The 17,450-nt window shown below is 36.7% G+C and overlaps 1 protein-coding gene across 1 annotated transcript in view; it reads right to left on the reverse strand.

The window, feature by feature from the left end:
• Nucleotides 1-2,595: 2,595 nt before the first annotated feature.
• Nucleotides 2,596-17,450, reverse strand: part of LOC132148866 (Na(+)/H(+) exchange regulatory cofactor NHE-RF1-like) — a 33,023-nt gene continuing 18,168 nt past the window's right edge. The window contains exons 4-6 of the mRNA XM_059557616.1: nucleotides 5,131-5,174; nucleotides 4,167-4,292; nucleotides 2,596-3,707 (exon numbers count right to left, since the gene is read on the reverse strand). Of these exons, the coding sequence (XP_059413599.1) occupies nucleotides 3,561-3,707; nucleotides 4,167-4,292; nucleotides 5,131-5,174 (317 nt within the window). The 3' untranslated portion in view covers nucleotides 2,596-3,560. The remainder of the gene's footprint in view (nucleotides 3,708-4,166; nucleotides 4,293-5,130; nucleotides 5,175-17,450) is intronic.

Raw genomic sequence — 17,450 nt, forward strand, 5'->3', positions numbered from 1 at the left:
ATTTTGAGAGAATGTAATGGTTCTATTTATTTATGCAATAATTATGCTATTTTCCCCCCATTGAAAATATATTTTATTCTATTTTTTTATTATTATTACTTTAATTATGACAGTATTTCATGTTAAAATAGAGCCAATGTCTTTAAAATTTTTGAAGGCAGATTAGTGCCATTTGGTGGGAGAAAAAAAATATTTGCAATTTCATGGTTTAGCCACTAGATTCCTATATAGCTCTATATAAAAGGCTTGTAAATTATACATTTTTTAGACACATATACATATATATATATATATATATATATATACACATACAGTACAGACCAAAAGTTTGGACACACCTTGTCATTCAAAGAGTTTTCTTTATTTTCATGACTATGAAAATTGTAGAGTCACACTGAAGGCATCAAGGGCTATTTGACCAAGAAGGAGAGTGATGGGGTGCTGCGCCAGATGACCTGGCCTCCACAGTCACCGGACCTGAACCCAATCCAGATGGTTTAGGGGTGAGCTGGACCGCAGACAGAAGGCAAAAGGGCCAACAAGTGCTAAGCATCTCTCGGGGAACTCCTTCAAGACTGTTGGAAGACCATTTCAGGTGACTACCTCTTGAAGCTCATCAAGAGAATGCCAAGAGTGTGCAAAGCAGTAATCAAAGCAAAAGGTGGCTGCTTTGAAGAACCTACAATATGACATATTTTCAGTTGTTTCACACTTTTTTGTTATGTATATAATTCCATATATAATTCCACATGTGTTAATTCATAGTTTTGATGCCTTCAGTGTGAATCTACAATTTTCATAGTCATGAAAATAAAGAAAACTCTTTGAATGAGAAGGTGTGTCCAAACTTTTGGTCTGTACTGTATATATATATATATATATATATATATATTTATTATTTTTCTTCTTAAGTTGTGGATTTGGATTTATTTTATTATTTTTGTCTTCTTAAAGTTGTGGAATTAGATCGATTTAGCCATTCTCAAAAAACAATTTTTGTAAAGATTTTTTTTTAAATGTTGGTTTGAAATGTCAGTTATTGCATTAATTTTACTACAGTCCAACCTGAACGCAAAGAAAGACATTTTATTTCACGCAACATCAAAGTTAAACAAAAATTTAACAAAAAATATGGATTAAGAAATGAAATGCTGCTGTGGGTTGCTCGGAGATGACAAAAATAACACAATATTAACTTCTTAATGAACTGTTGTAGAAGATGAGTATCACATTTACACAAGTGTGATATTGCATTTCGCCTTCTGCTTGTGTGATATTTCTTAACTATAGCTATGATGTAAATATGAGACACAATCTCAAACGGGAGTTTTGCCCCATATCTTGAGTTTTAGGGATATTCTCTAGGCTGCACCACGCAGTAAGTTGTTGTCCTGCTTCATATTAGTCATCAATCGACTGTATGAAATGGCAGATGATCAACAGAGGTCTGGGGCGGGTCAAGTGCGTTAAATGCGTTGATAATTTTAACGCGTTAAATTACCAGTCCTAATTTCTAGTTTTAACTCAGCTGTGTGATGGTTTAGCGTTCATGCTAATAGATGTCCATGGTGTTCGTTTTAAGGTGTTTGTTTCAATCAGCACTGCTGTTCTATCTGGTACTTTTTCCACAGTAAACTTTGGTGAAAAATTAGTGCAGGTTTATGCCTAAATCAGTGTAAAATAATTTTAGGTTTTGCTCTTTGAAAATGTAGATCAAAGTAAATTACGTACAAAAAGCATAGCTGAATACATCAATACGACTGTAGCTTAGGATATTTACGTGACTACACTTCTTTATCTTAATTATGCATGTGCTTTGGATTTCCTTACCAACAGGTAGGCTAAAAAGTTTGACATTTAAGTTAACCAGCTGCATTCAGCAGTTCTTTAGCTACTGAGTTTGGAGAGAAATGAAGTCACTTACCTGTCCAACGAGATGCAACCATAGACTACAAAAACACGCTGTTAAAGTGCGTTCCGTTGACTAATTTTCGCGCTTCGCCTGCCTCACCAAAGAACACTGGCGTTTCTACAGAGGCGGCAGCCAATGAGCGTGAGGATTGTCTCTGACGTCACGTCGTTTCAACATGGCGAAATTCAATTCATACACGTTTTACAAAACTTTCCATACTATTATGATTATATTCTTAATGTCGCGCGAGTTTACAGCATTCAGAACACTCTTCATAAAAAAATAAATAAATAATACATATATATATATATAATTTTTTTTTTTTGTAAAACTTTAAAAATTAGTAACAAACTAAGGAATGCACATTTAAAAGGCCAGGATTACTGACATGTAACTAGCCTACTAACTTAAAATGTCGCATGTTCCTTTTCACATAAGGAGCAAAATGAGCAACTTGGAATCATCTGTGACCCAACAACTGAGTAATTTCCCAAAATATATTTTCTGAACAAAATGTATTGTTACATGTAGAAATAACATTCACATGTGCACACATGTAGGACACGACACTGCATTGATCAGAAGTGCAGATTATGTAACGGCATGTCAGCACTGTACTACATAGAGAAAAGGAGAAAACAGAAACAAATAGCAGATGTCTCAGTAAACCTTAAACAGTGAGCTCCAAGCAATCCTTTGTCTATTTAATGTTGTAGTTAATACAAAATACTTAATTGCAGATTAGATTTCAATGTCTTTTGGGCATCACCGTATCCGTTTATAATAGAAAGCAGTATTACTAAACATGTTCAGTCATTTGAAATCATCAAACACACTCATTGGCTGATAGTCAGGATTCACTTCTATCCACTCTCCATTTGGTCCTTCATTATAAAACAATGAAATGAATCTCAACAGATTTGGTAGAGAAATGAAACTGAGAGTGGCTATTAAAAAAAAATCAGTCAGAAACCAATTCACAGAACACACATGGCAGAATCACATCTGCTTTATGTCAAAGACGCTGGATTTGAAACAATGGCTCTGTTCAGAATAGCATACTAACATACTATTATCTTCTGTGCAATGTATTGTGTGCACAGTTGCTGTAATATCCCCCAATCCAATGTCCATTTCCAATGAACTTTTCATTGGAAGTTTTCATCTACTGTTTAATCAACTTTTAAAAGTCATTTTTCCCAACACTGAATTAATACAAAATAAACTTTATTTTCAAGATGATAAGTGGATGCTGCTCCTTAAATTAAACATGCAATGTAGAGTTTATGTGACAAAAGTCTACAATACCACAGTATGCATTACAGCATAACACTACTACTACTGTTTTACTATATTCTAAAACAGTACGCATTTCAGTTTTCAGTCAGCATCATATTACAGTAAGTTAGTACTCCTTTCTGAACACAGCCAGTGATTGTAATACATCACAGTTGTACAACATTACATTCCATTTCCTGATGTAATCTAATATAATCTGTTAGTAATTAATATACAGAATTCTGAATACATATAAATCTGTGTGTACATATACGCACTGTAGATGCATCACATTGAGCCTACTCTCTGTTTCATCAAGTCTTAAACAAAGCTAATGGATGGATAAATGGGTGGACGGGCGACCGGAGGTCTATAGGTTACTGAAGAGTTCATTTTTCTTGTTCCAGTCCATGGGTGGAGCTCTCTTATTGGAGCGTTTCTGGTGAGCGCGCTCTTTCACCTGCTGGAGGGACAGACTGAGCTCTGGGATCGCTTCTTTGATGGGTGGCTCCACGGCCTGAGAGGAGGAGAAACAAACATAAACCCATGAAATAACCTCTAATGGGCACTGTTACCATCATGTTCTCAAGAGATTTAGTCCCCAGAAATATTGAAATAGTACACTTAAAAGTATAGTAGTATACGTATTACATTAAGTATATTTGGAAAATATTTTGTGAGTATAATACATTATGCATGTTTGAGTTTGATCTTTAAAATGACAATATTTTTGCGTTTTATATTTATTTTTTGACTAAACAATATCTTAAACCTTGGCATTTGGGCGATTTATGTCAAACTAAAGTCATTAAAAGCATGGCTGATATTACTTCTACTTCATTTGTCACGAAACCTGAAAAGTTAATGTTGAGCACATTGCATTGTGGGATTGAGTACCCAGTATCCAGTGTGCTCTGTAGTATATTGCATATTTTGGCAACTGTATAAAATTCAAAACATCATAGGTCAGTCTTACCTCAGGGGGTGGAGTCCCAGTGGGCGGAGTCGTGAGGGAGCCGATGGAGGATGCATTGGATGGGGACGGACTGATTGATAGCTTTGAGTCCTTCAGCTCCACGTCTTTGGCCACATTTCCATTAACCTGAACAGCAGCAGGCGGTAAAATGTCAATCACAACAGCACCAATCTCTCCTAAGGCTCAGTGCTTGGCTTTGTGCACTAGGAGTCAGACTTGAACCAGTATAGTGCAGTCAGGGTTGCCAGGTTTTCTCGACAAAACCCACCCAAAAGTTTCGAGGGGGTTCCCCATTAAAAATCGAGTTCCAGGAGTAAAATACACGTTTTTGGTGGGGTTCCCCTGGTAAAAACACAGGGGTTAAATATCATGTTATTGAGGTCGCTTCAACCAGCAGACATGACAAACAACCCGAGACAACAGTGTTAGAGTAGTTCAATATGGCAACACTGGCTGCGGTGTTTGAGCCTCAGGCTGCTGGAGACTGAGCTTCATTAACTGTAGGAGTGGGCAGCATTAGCCAGGCATCAATACTGCTCCTCTGACAGGTGACAGAGCCCCTTATTCCCTCCTGCCAGCTACATCTGACAAGTCAACCATTAGCCAGAGGAATCGCACTGAATCCCTCTTACTTTCCCCCACAATCCTCTTTATAGAAACTGTCCTCAGCATCTCTCTTCTGGAGACACAGACTATAAACTCATCTGTACCTGCTCTGTCCGTGTCAACTTCAGCTTGATGTGCACAAAAATTAAGGGAATTCAGGAAGTACGACTGTAAATAGATTTCTTATGTGTATAAAGTTGTGGACTGATATATATCCAGAACTACAGCCCTCTTGCTTGAAAGAAGCTAATACAGGTTTGGAACAACCTGAATTAGAAGAAGAATTGACATTTTTGGATGAACTATCCCTTGAATATGGCCTGCTAGTATTCTGTATTCATTTGATCTGTTGTCTTACCGTGTCCTCCATGTCTCCGTTGACCACAGGTTCAGGCAGCGGTCCTGCGGGCAGAGAGAAGCAGAGCAGGTCAGTCACAGATCAAACCTAGTACACCCCTAACGCTCCTCATCTGAGACAACGAGGAAGCAGAGATAAAAAAAACACAAGACACCTCCAGACCCTAGTGAATAGCTTGTATGACATTCACTCCGTCTCGGGTTGCATTGAGCAGATGTGGACTCTGTTAGGGTATGTACCACAAGTATGTGCTTCATTTATTATTCAGAGGACCATCATCACTTTGGTGAGAGCCATGGTACCTGGAGGCCTGCCGACCCCCGCAATCCTATATGGAACAAAATCTAGAGGCCTTCATAGTGGATTACACATTACCAAATGAACTGACACGAGAGACGTATGTGGAGATCTGCCAAGACTGGCTTGTGAAAAAAATGCACACATGCTTTCAAAAAGAGCACTTATTAGGGAAATAATACATTTTAAAGAATGCACTTAAGTGCAAACTTAAGAAAATGTTTTCGGGCACTTAATTGCAAGTTATTTAAGTGAAAACAGTTTGGTGAAAATGTATATTAAATGCAATTAGCTGAACATTATAGTGCTTTTTGACCCACTTAATTATATTTTAAGTACATCTTTATATTCCTATTGTCTTTGAGTGTACTGCCGAATGTACAATAAAACATTTTTGGTAAAATAAACAATACTTTCTATTAAAACTTGGGTAATGCTTTAGTTTAGGGACCAATTCTCACTATTAACTAGTTGCTTATTAGCATGCATTTTACTAGCATATTGGTTGTTTATTAGTATTTATAAAGCACATGACCATATTCTACATCCCTAATCCTACCCCATACCTAAACTAACAACCACCTTACTAACTATTAATAAGCACCAATTACAGTAGGAGTTTATTGAGGCAAAAGTTGTAGTTAAGATTCTGACCTTAAAATTAAGTTTGAAACTGTAAATAAGAAAATAAGAATCATTTTAAGGTATCATAAGTTCTCATACAGTAAATATGTTAGCCATTTGTTTATACACCAAAGGACAAGTCAAAATTATGTTCAGTAACTAATTCATTTTGAAGGGTCACAGCACACCACCAGTGAGTAACTGTTGGAGACGCAGTGTAGGTTATTTATGGTTACCAAGAAACACTACAACTTTCTGCATTAACATTCAGTTGTAATCGACTTGATTATTAAAGAAATATGCATGCTTACATACTATTAAATATTTCAGAACTATACTGATGTTCCTACCACCAGCTGGCTATGACGTTTTAGGAAGAACAGCAAACTAATAAGGCAGGTAAGAGAATTGGAAAAATAATCCCAACACCCTTACCGTCTCCTTGTGTCTGAATTTCTAGCTTTCTACCGCCGTCTGAACACTACATGAGTGGCAGAAAACTGCAGGGAGGATACGATAACACTCAGCCCTGCACAGATCCATCTGGCCCCCGATTGGCACAAAACACACACATCACTGACTGTTTGGACACTTCTGACGCCCTTCAGGCCCAATACAGCAATCTGAGAGCCACTCCAGACCGGCACCTTGGAAACCACACACATGCTGCTTCCAAATTTGGGTGACAGGCAGCAGAGAGAGACAGAGAGAGTGTATGAAGTGTGTGTGTGTAAGAGAAGAGAAAACTGAATCCTAGCTCACTTCTTACTGCTGAATAGTTTACTTGTAAGTGTAACTGTTACTGTTTCAATGGACTGTTGGGACTAAACTGTCCCACTTTCTAGTATAAAATCCACTATAAAAGTGTACTTTTAAGCATACTTTAAGTATAACAGTAGCAAACGTTGAGTACACAAATAGTTTACCTCTATGTTTGTAGTTTATACTGCAATTTTACTAAAAGTGAACTAATAGGTTTACTGATAGTTTACTAATTAAATTTGTCCACTTTGAAGTATAGTCTCAGTAAACTACTAATTTAGTAGTTTTATACTGCAGGTATACTCATAAGTTTTCTTTAAGTGAACTTTACATCATATTTTAAGTATACTACTATGTCCCTATTTAGGTTTTAATGTGTATATATTTTGTTATATGAATATCTGAACATACAAAACATCAAAAGAAAGAACAGGTATCTGCTTGTAAACAAAAACATTTTAGTCTAGCTTCATGCATTATTTTTTAAACACTTTAATGTGTTTCATAAAAAATAAAGAAATACCATTTTGAACAAAAAGCTGAAAAAACACCCCGAAGATTGACTGTAATTATTACCTCTTCATCAGTACAGATTTTATTCCATAACATTACAGTTTAGATGCTGTTTCATGTGAGATGATCATGTTAAATTACATCTGTTAGTATCTGGTGTTTCTTTTTTCTTCTTCCCTTGTGTTTTTTTAGGAAATTCTGTGCAGAAGATGTGTACTAGCGCCCTCTACGGTATAATAATGAAAACACAGATTCTAGGAGTATAGCACAAATATATTTAGACTTTTTTTAAGTATAAGTCAAGTATACTTAAATGTAATTTTAAGTTTATTTCTGAGGAGTACATAAAGCCCATTTCTGAGCAGTACATAAAAAGTAAACTAAATGCATACTTTCCTATTTTTAGTTTAAAAGAAGTATACTAATAGCACACTTGAATAAAGTTATTTTTCGTAGGCATTTGATTCAAATTCAGTTAGTTTCATTTGTCACACTGGAAATGGAAAATCATGTGGAGAGAATTACAAATTATGGCAAATGTTGCAGGTCTACTATATATACTGCAGACTCAGTAAGAGTAGTAACAAAAATAGCAGTGTTCACAAAAAATATGAAGCAGCACAACTGTTTTCCACATTGATACCAATAAGAAATGTTTCTTGAGCAGCAAATCAGCATAATAGAAAGATTTCTGAAAGATCATGTGACACTGAAGACTGGAGGAATGATGCTGAAAACTCAGCATTAAGTCACAGGAATAAATTACATTTAACATACGGTATATACAAATAAAAAACACTTATTTTAAATGGTAATAATATTTCACAATATCACTGTTTTACTGTGTTTAAATAAAATCTGCCTTGGTGAGCATCAGAGATTAAAAAAAAAAACATTTTTAAAATCTTACTCACACCATACAGTATGTTTGAATGGTAATGTAAAAATCATATAACAGGAAGTTACTATAGTATAGTCAATATAATATTTACAAACTATATAAAAAATATGATTGTATATTATCACCACTGAAGTTCTGTTTATTTGATCAGCAGGTCATATTTGGTAAGACACTGGTTCCTGCCAGCAGCTTCCAGTAGAGATCAGTAGCATGTTAATGACTGTAAGGAATCGGCTCCGGTTGAGTGTTTAAACCCTGGGGAACAGTGATATGAGACTGATCCAAATTCCTAACAGCTTTTCCTAAATTCACCTCTGAATAGTTGCTATTGCACTACGTTTTTATTAATGTTTACTTTTACTTCACTACATTTTTTACATAAAAAAATTATATTTTACTTTTACATTTCTGCAGACATTTTGTTTTATTTGCAACTGCAGAAGCCCAAAAGGACAAGAAAAGTTCTGCGGATCTTCACAGTAAATTAATCAGTACAGTTCATGAATAAATCAACACTGGATGATTGAAAGAAAAAGTCAAATCTGTATGTCAAGAGTGTACAGTAGGTTTGCTTTTGACATTGGTTGGGACATAAACCCAAGTACCCCCCCCCCACCACCCCACCCACCCAAAAAAAAAATAACAATAAAAATAAAAGAACACCCAATCATTTTCACTGTTTTGATGTTTTCCAACATATTCATAACTTCTAAACAGTCAAGTATGTTTATCAGACAATTATTACACAATTGTTATTTTGTGAACAAACAATATGAGCATCAGAGTGCTGGTTGTCTTTATCACACATCACTTTATTTGAATATTAATCAAATTGGTCCCAGAATAATTCTGAAAGAATATTCTGCTGTAATAACGACCACAACTTTTCACGCACGCTCTTATTTCAGTGTTGTTTTTCTATATTGTGGATATATCAGCTATTTGGTTTGTTAAAAAACATTAATTTAAAGTTAAAGTTTGTCCGTTGTGGCTCAGGATGCTGTTCCAAATCCTGCTGCACCACAGAGTGCCACTTACATATTTTATTACCATAAAATCACATTATATTTGACCCAAATTATTGTTAATGGTCATAATGACTATATCTTAGACTGGAAGATTGTGTGTCTTACCCGAGCGCCAACCTCCCGCTCTCTCTCTCGAGGCCAATAAGGAAGTGACTAAAACTGCAATTCATCGACTGGCCGCTTGAGGCTGGCTGCAAAAGGGAGTCAGTTCCATAGACTCTCCATGTTAAAATGCTCAACTTTACAGCAGGAAAATACATGTTTACAGCCTGGTTCAAAAAATGATTTTGGTCTAAATAGCTAATTTTGCCCTTCATGACAACTGTGAGGGGGGTGAATTTTTTTATAACTCATCCGTTTAAATTATATTAAGACTTAAAGTTCTGCATAATTAAGGGCGTGGCCCCTTGAGTGACAGGTGAAATGCTGCTGCTGACACTGCCGTCGTGCTAGGTGGGCATGGCTTCAGCAAGTAGCTCCCGCCTTTTTTCCCATTTTTGATTGTCCGGGAGAGTCGCGCGGTGACGCGCTGCCAAGATGGTGACGGCCCGCTTCGCACACTTTAGGCTTCAAAAACACACTTCAGGAATCTTACGGGTGACGTCACGGAGACTACGTCCATGTTTTTATACAGTCTATGGTCTTACCACACAACCTTTTTCTGTCCGTATGCTTTATATAGGGAGCTAATAATAGCCATATATTGTGCTTTCTCTTTCCGTTTGCACTGTTTTGTCAAACAGCTTCAAAACTTCAAACTCATCGATGCAACTTTGTTAATTCCTGAAGTGAACTTCCATATGAACTGTTTTGGACTGCTGTCTTAAATTGGGTAAAATACCCTTGAGTTGTTCTAATCGTGGCGTTGCGCTTCTCTTTTTTTTATTTATTTTTTTATTTTTTACTGCTTTCAGTGATGAGAAGTTGGAAAGTGCATGATAGACCAGGGTCTGTCATGGAAGCATGTTGTATGACTGCTGCTCATTCAATGTATCAGTGCAGTAAGGTTGCATATATACAATACAAACATTAAGACTGAACAATAATTTTAAGTTTGAGTCCTATTATACCCTTTTTACAAGAAGAATTACTGTAGGTGTTGCAAAATGTGTATTGGAAGTTTCAGCTCAAAATACACCACAGATCATTTACTATGCTGTAAAAACCCCATTTTGGGTGGAAACAAAAATGCACAGTTTTCATGTGTGTCCCTTTAAATGCAAATAAGCTGTTGCTCCCCGCCCTCTTCCCAGAAGAGAAGATGTTTTTCATGTCTGAAGGTTGAAGCGACCCCAATAGCGTGATATTTACCCCCGGGAGTGTGAATTGTACCAGGGGAACCCTCCCCGAAAACTATTTTACCAGCGGAACGCGATTGGGCTAGTTTTGGGTAGCAACTGGCAGGTGTTGTTGTGAAAACCTGGCAACCCTGGCCTTGCCTACTACAGTAACAACAAACAAAACCAGTGTTTCTTTTTGATTAATACCTCCAGGGCCGCCGCTAATGGGGTGAAAGGTAGTGATGATTATAGGGGCCCATGGCTGAGGGGGGGCCCTGGCGATCTCAACCGACTGGCTGAGGCCAGCCTTAAAAGCTGCTCAGGACAGTTGATGAGCCATTAGATATAATTGTGTGCAGGACACTAGTTCATTTATGTAAGTGATTATAGTAAATAAAGTGAACTTTGACATAATATTATTATACCCAAAAATTCATCATACTGTAGACTACCAGTGAAATTGATGAAACAAAAAAATCTTTAATTGCTAATGCAACCTTTTACACCACAGGCTGAACAAAATTAAGCATTGCTTTGTAGTTTGTTCAAAAAGTATTGATAGTTGTGAAAATATTGCCGTACTAACAGTTATCTGAAGTTTTGGTTGATTGTAATCCATTACATACCTTTCTATCAAAGTTAGCTGACATTATTAAGATGAGTTTGTTCTGACAGTTTAACTATAAGTTCTTGTCATATTTTATTACGAAGTTCTAAACTATACAAATAAACTGTGATAATGTGAGAAATGTTGAAAGTGTCTGAATAAATTTTGGTTTGATTGTGTATTTAATGTTTACAGTGAAGATTATGCAGTGCTATTTTACATTTAATTATTCTGTTTTTCTGTACCTGGACACTTACAAACTTGAAATAAAACGTAATCATTGTGTCAATAGCACAAATAAATAAATAGAACGAACATACAAATTAAACAATTTCAAACAGGGCATCTCTATTGCAGGTGAAGTTGCAGTTCCTCATCATCATTAAAAGTTTTTTATTTATATGAGTTTAAAAAGCCTTGTTAGTATAAATTTCTGATATATATATATCAGAAATTTATATATATATTTGTATAACTGTATATCATCAGATCTGTCAAACGGGTATCTCTCGGACATGATAACAACACATTACTAACACAACTCAACCATGCCTTGCCTTTGGCGAGAATTATTTAAATTATTTAATATTGTGACATACATTCCCCAAAGAAACTCGGGACTGCATGTAGCTCAGAAACAGTGCTTACTGATATAGACATTACCTTCCTTTTGGAGTGAATTTGTGCTTTGTAACTTTGCAGATCTTTTTCATGCACAAAGAAAAAAACTAAATGTGAACATGATATTACTGTAGTTCTGGACTAAATGTGAACATCATGTTACTGTAGTTCTGGACTAAATGTGAACATGACGTTACTGTAGTTCTGGACTACATGTGAACATCATGTTACTGTAGTTCTGGACTTAATGTGAACATGACGTTACTGTAGTTCTGGACTACATGTGAAAATTGCGCTACTGTAGTTCTGGACTTAATGTGAACATGACCATACTGTAGTTCTGGACTAAATGTGAACATCATGTTACTGTAGTTCTGGACTTAATGTGAACATGACGTTACTGTAGTTCTGGACTACATGTGAACATCATGTTACTGTAGTTCTGGACTTAATGTGAACATGACGTTACTGTAGTTCTGGACTACATGTGAACATCACGTTACTGTAGTTCTGGACTTAATGTGAACATGACCATACTGTAGTTCTGGACTAAATGTGAACATCATGTTACTGTAGTTCTGGACTTAATGTGAACATGACGTTACTGTAGTTCTGGACTACATGTGAACATCATGTTACTGTAGTTCTGGACTTAATGTGAACATGACGTTACTGTAGTTCTGGACTACATGTGAAAATTGCGTTACTGTAGTTCTGGACTTGATGTGAACATGATGCTTACTGTAGTTCTGGACTACAATTGAACATGATGCTTACTGTAGTTCTGGACTTAATGTGAACATGATGCTTACTGTAGTTCTGGGCTAAATGTGAACATGACGTTACTGTAATTCTGGACTTAATGTGAACATGATGCTTACTGTAGTTCTGGGCTAAATGTGAACATGACGTTACTGTAATTCTGGACTTAATGTGAACATGACGTTACTGTAGTTCTGGACTACAATTGAACATGATGCTTACTGTAGTTCTGGACTTAATGTGAACATAATGCATACTGTAGTTCTGGGCTAAATGTGAACATGACGTTACTGTAATTCTGGACTTAATGTGAACATGACGTTACTGTAGTTCTGGACTAAATGTGAACATGACGTTACTGTAATTCTGGACTTAATGTGAACATGACGTTACTGTAGTTCTGGACTACAATTGAACATGATCCTTACTGTAGTTCTGGACTTAATGTGAACATGATGCTTACTGTAGTTCTGGGCTAAATGTGAACATGACGTTACTGTAATTCTGGACTTAATGTGAACATGACGTTACTGTAGTTCTGGACTAAATGTGAACATGACGTTACTGTAATTCTGGACTTAATGTGAACATGACGTTACTGTAGTTCTGGACTACAATTGAACATGATGCTTACTGTAGTTCTGGACTTAATGTGAACATGATGCTTACTGTAGTTCTGGGCTAAATGTGAACATGACGTTACTGTAATTCTGGACTTAATGTGAACATGACGTTACTGTAGTTCTGGACTAAATCTGAACATGACGTTACTGTAGTTCTGGACTACATGTGAACATGATGCTTACTGTAGTTCTGGAATTAATGTGAACATGACGTTACTGTAATTCTGGACTAAATGTGAACATGACGTTACTGTAGTTCTGGACTTAAAGGAGTCATACCCTCGTATTACCTTGGATACCTACTGCTGTATTATAGTCTTTCAAAAGTGGAAAAAAAATAAACACAGAGCTCCTCAGACCCTTATCTCTGTAGGCATTATTGTCTCGCGAGATCTGATGCGATATTTTGGCTGTCGTGGACGGCCATTATAATAATGCAAATGAGGGGCACGTTGATTGGTTGCAGGAAGGAGGGGGGTTGACACCGCAGGTAACGCTTTAGCATATCATTACAAACTGACATCATGGCGCAAGTTGTGAATGAACGCGACCGGCTTCCCGGCCAGTGTATAAGTATGAGGCGCCGTTTAGGGCTTAAATCAAACTTCATTCACGCACACATATGAAACACGCTTGCATATATACTAAGTACTAGTCACACATACATGTATATGAACTATCTACGCACATAAAGTTACTCATATGAGACGTGAGCACAGCACACACACACAAATATTTAAGTCGTGAGCACACACACACACAAACTAGACGGGGCCTCATGTAAGCGTTAGGCAATAAATAAACAATAACCGAATTCATGATGATCTCAGTCATTTGTTTTTTGCAAAGTACGTTAGCAGCCATTCCCCATACCTCGAAGCTAATACTCCCGCCAGAGTTGTGCCTGGACGCGTTCATTGAACGATAGTTCATGAACTCGTTCATGTTTTGGACTGAACTGAATGTACCGCATTACTGCCTGATGAACGTTACTGTGAAGTCGTTCATTCTGGTGTCTGTGAACGCCACGCTCTCTCAGTTTAACTTCGTTCAGTAGGATGCCAGATTTCTATAAAGCCTTCCAGGCGAAAACCCACCTAAAACCCACCGTAAACCGGCCTTAATATGTAGCGGAAAAAACACCCAATCTGGCAACGCCAGACTCTCTTGTTCAAGCTCGTTCATCAAAATTAACAAATCTTTTTTCGAGTCATTTCGTTCATTTAAGGGGCTTTAAATGTTACTATTAACTGGCAAATTCCCCGAACACATCAACCTACGCAATCTTGATCATATTCTGAATGAAGAAATCATTATAATGCAGTCAAAAGTCCGTTTTTGCAGTCCGTTTACAGGGAACATAAATAATTACTTCACCTCCAGTCTTTCGTTTATTTGTCTAGTGACAGACGCAATAGCATACATTAGCAGTTATGCTGTTTGTTACACACAGTAGAGCAATAAAAACACAGTCTTACCGTTTCAATTGCAGGCAATTTTGTTGGAATGGCGCTTTTCCCGAGCTTCGATGCCAACTTCGCCTGATATTGCCCCAAATTTGTGAAGGATTTCGGCGTACAATGTTTAGCACAAACACATAACGATAAACCAGTGGAAGGGTTGAAGGAACCGCGTCATTAAAAATGAATTTAATCCACTGGTCTCTGATAGCTAGGTCCGTTCTTGGTAGAGAAAACACATTTACATGTTGATTCTGGCAGTCAACCACAGAGCAACTCACGTGTGCAATAGTTCCAGCGTCTTTCTCGACTGAATATGAGGGGGAGAGGGGAAGGGCGAGCTTCCTGCTGCGGTGTCCATATATGGTATATCCTGCCCCGTCTTGACGTCAAGACGGAGAAGAAATCAAAATCTCGTATTTGAGTGCGCGTGCACGTGGGCTATTTTACAAACCCTGAGGTAAACAAACGCTTCACTTTTAAATATCGGCTTCCCGGCCAGTGTATAATCGTTAGGCAATCATAACATACATTGATTCTCGTGGAAAAGTGAAAATTGTGGGTCATGACTCCTTTAATGTGAATATGACGTTACTGTAGTTCTGGACTTAATGTGAACATGACGTTACTGTAGTTCTGGACTAAATGTGAACATGACGTTACTGTAGTTCTGGACTTAATGTGAACATGAGGTTACTGTAGTTCTGGACTACAATTGAACATGATGCTTACTGTAGTTCTGGACTACAATTGAACATGATGCTTACTGTAGTTCTGGACTAAATGTAAACATGATGTTACTGTAGTTCTGGACTACATGTGAAAATTGCGTTACTGTAGTTCTGGAATAAATGTGAACATGACGTTACTTAGTTCTCAGTGTTGGGAAGGTTACTTTGGAAATGTAATAGGTTACAGATTACAAGTTACCCTGTTTAAAATGTAATAGTAGTGTAACTTTTTCAATTACTTTATTAAAGTAATGTAACTAATTACTTTTGAGTACTTTTTGATTACTTTTCTAAATTTGTGAAAATTAAAGAATAATGAATAAAAGCATATACATCAACTCAAATACAGTTATCTAATAAGCATGTGTCATATTCTGTGTAATAAACTCCTGAAACATTGGTGTTTTTTTTAAACTGCTGTCTCTTTGTATATGATATGATGATAGTTTTCTCAAAATAAGTAAAATGCACATGAAGTGACACAGAGCAGTTCTAGATTATGTTTATGTGCTCGTGTACTCCTATATTGAGGCAGCAGAGGTTGAAAACACTGCGAGCTTCAGTAGGCCTATGTGTAGTAAATGAAACCATGTCTTTGCCATTAATTTACAGGAGGGGCGGACTGGGAAAAAAATTCAGACTGGAAAATTCAAACTCATACAAACAAATTCATGGACAAAACTATTTTTTGTATGGACCTGACATAAAAAAGGTTTAAATCTTTAATTTGGGGACATGCAAAATAATTAAAAGTTCTCTCCTGAACTGCACCTTCACTTCCATTTTTCTCTTCAGTCTCTTTATTTTGCCCTGTTATCCATCTCTCTCATGACTTTAATACTCAAGATTGAACAAAACTATACTTTACAATACAATACTCTACAATACTACAATATATTTATAGAAAATTCCTAATACTGTACACGAGTCATGTTTTCCTTACAAAAATTGACCATGCTTTTTTTAGCCTATATACAATAACCTTTTTTTTTTTTGTTTTGTTTTTTGCAAATGGATTTGTATTTATTTTTAAATAACTCAATTTGTAAAATCATTTTAAATTTTTGGTTACCACAGTTAAACAATAGTAACTATTTTCTCTGGATTTATAGAAATATATTAAAACGTTAATTTTCGTAAGGGTTGTGTTGTTGTCTGTCCGTAGCTCCCCCTAAACCTATAAAAACAATCTGATTGTTTTTCAGCTAAATTACTACTGTAACATTACAACTGATAATAATGATGTCCTTTATATAGTATTTTGAGTGATGACTGATGAGCAACGTGCTGCTGCTTGATTAATTAAATAAAAAAACAAAGACAAAAAAGCATCTTTACAGATGAAACTGACCTGAAACCCTGAACAGTAGTTCTGCTTCTCTGCTCCAGCAATTCACTCTATTCTCTCTCTCTCTCTCTCTCTCTCTCTCTCTCTCTCTCTCTCTCTCTCTCTCTCTCTCTCTCTCTCTCTCTCTCTCTCGCATTGATTACTCTGATCCAAACCGTTTGGCGGAGGCGCGGAGAGCGCGCGAGTCATGACTAACACTTGACTTATTAGAGATTTAATTATCAAACGGCGGATTCGCAAATGATCGCTTTAGTACATTCGGCAGGCAATTATACAATAATGATATTAAAATAGCGGGCAAAATCGGCTGCCAGGCCACCGGGAATTGTCCCGGTTCTCCCGGTGTCCAGTCCGCGCCTGATTTCCACAGACACGCAGAACGTGCAGGAGTCATATATTGCATTTTTGGGGCTTAATATTCACAGACACTAGTCGATGTCATGTTTTGATTCAAGTGTACTGACCTACTTTTGATTTAGTCATCCAAAATGTGGCATATTCCGTCCGCGTTAGGCATTTCGTTTTTATGACTGGATTCTAGGAAGCAGACTGTATTTCCGCTTCCCGGAAATTATTAGGGCGGTATGTCTCAGAATAGTCAGTGCAATTTGGGAAAGAAATCAGTTAAATCTGTATGTGGATGTGTGTAAATATTCAAATGTAATCCCCTTTGTAATCGTTAAAAATTGCATAAGTAACTGTAATTTAATTACTCATTTTTTCTTAGTAACTGTAACTAATTACAGTTACATTAATTTTGTAA

This window comes from Carassius carassius, chromosome 9 (assembly GCF_963082965.1).
Source record: "Carassius carassius chromosome 9, fCarCar2.1, whole genome shotgun sequence".
In the NCBI taxonomy this organism is placed as follows: domain Eukaryota; kingdom Metazoa; phylum Chordata; class Actinopteri; order Cypriniformes; family Cyprinidae; genus Carassius; species Carassius carassius.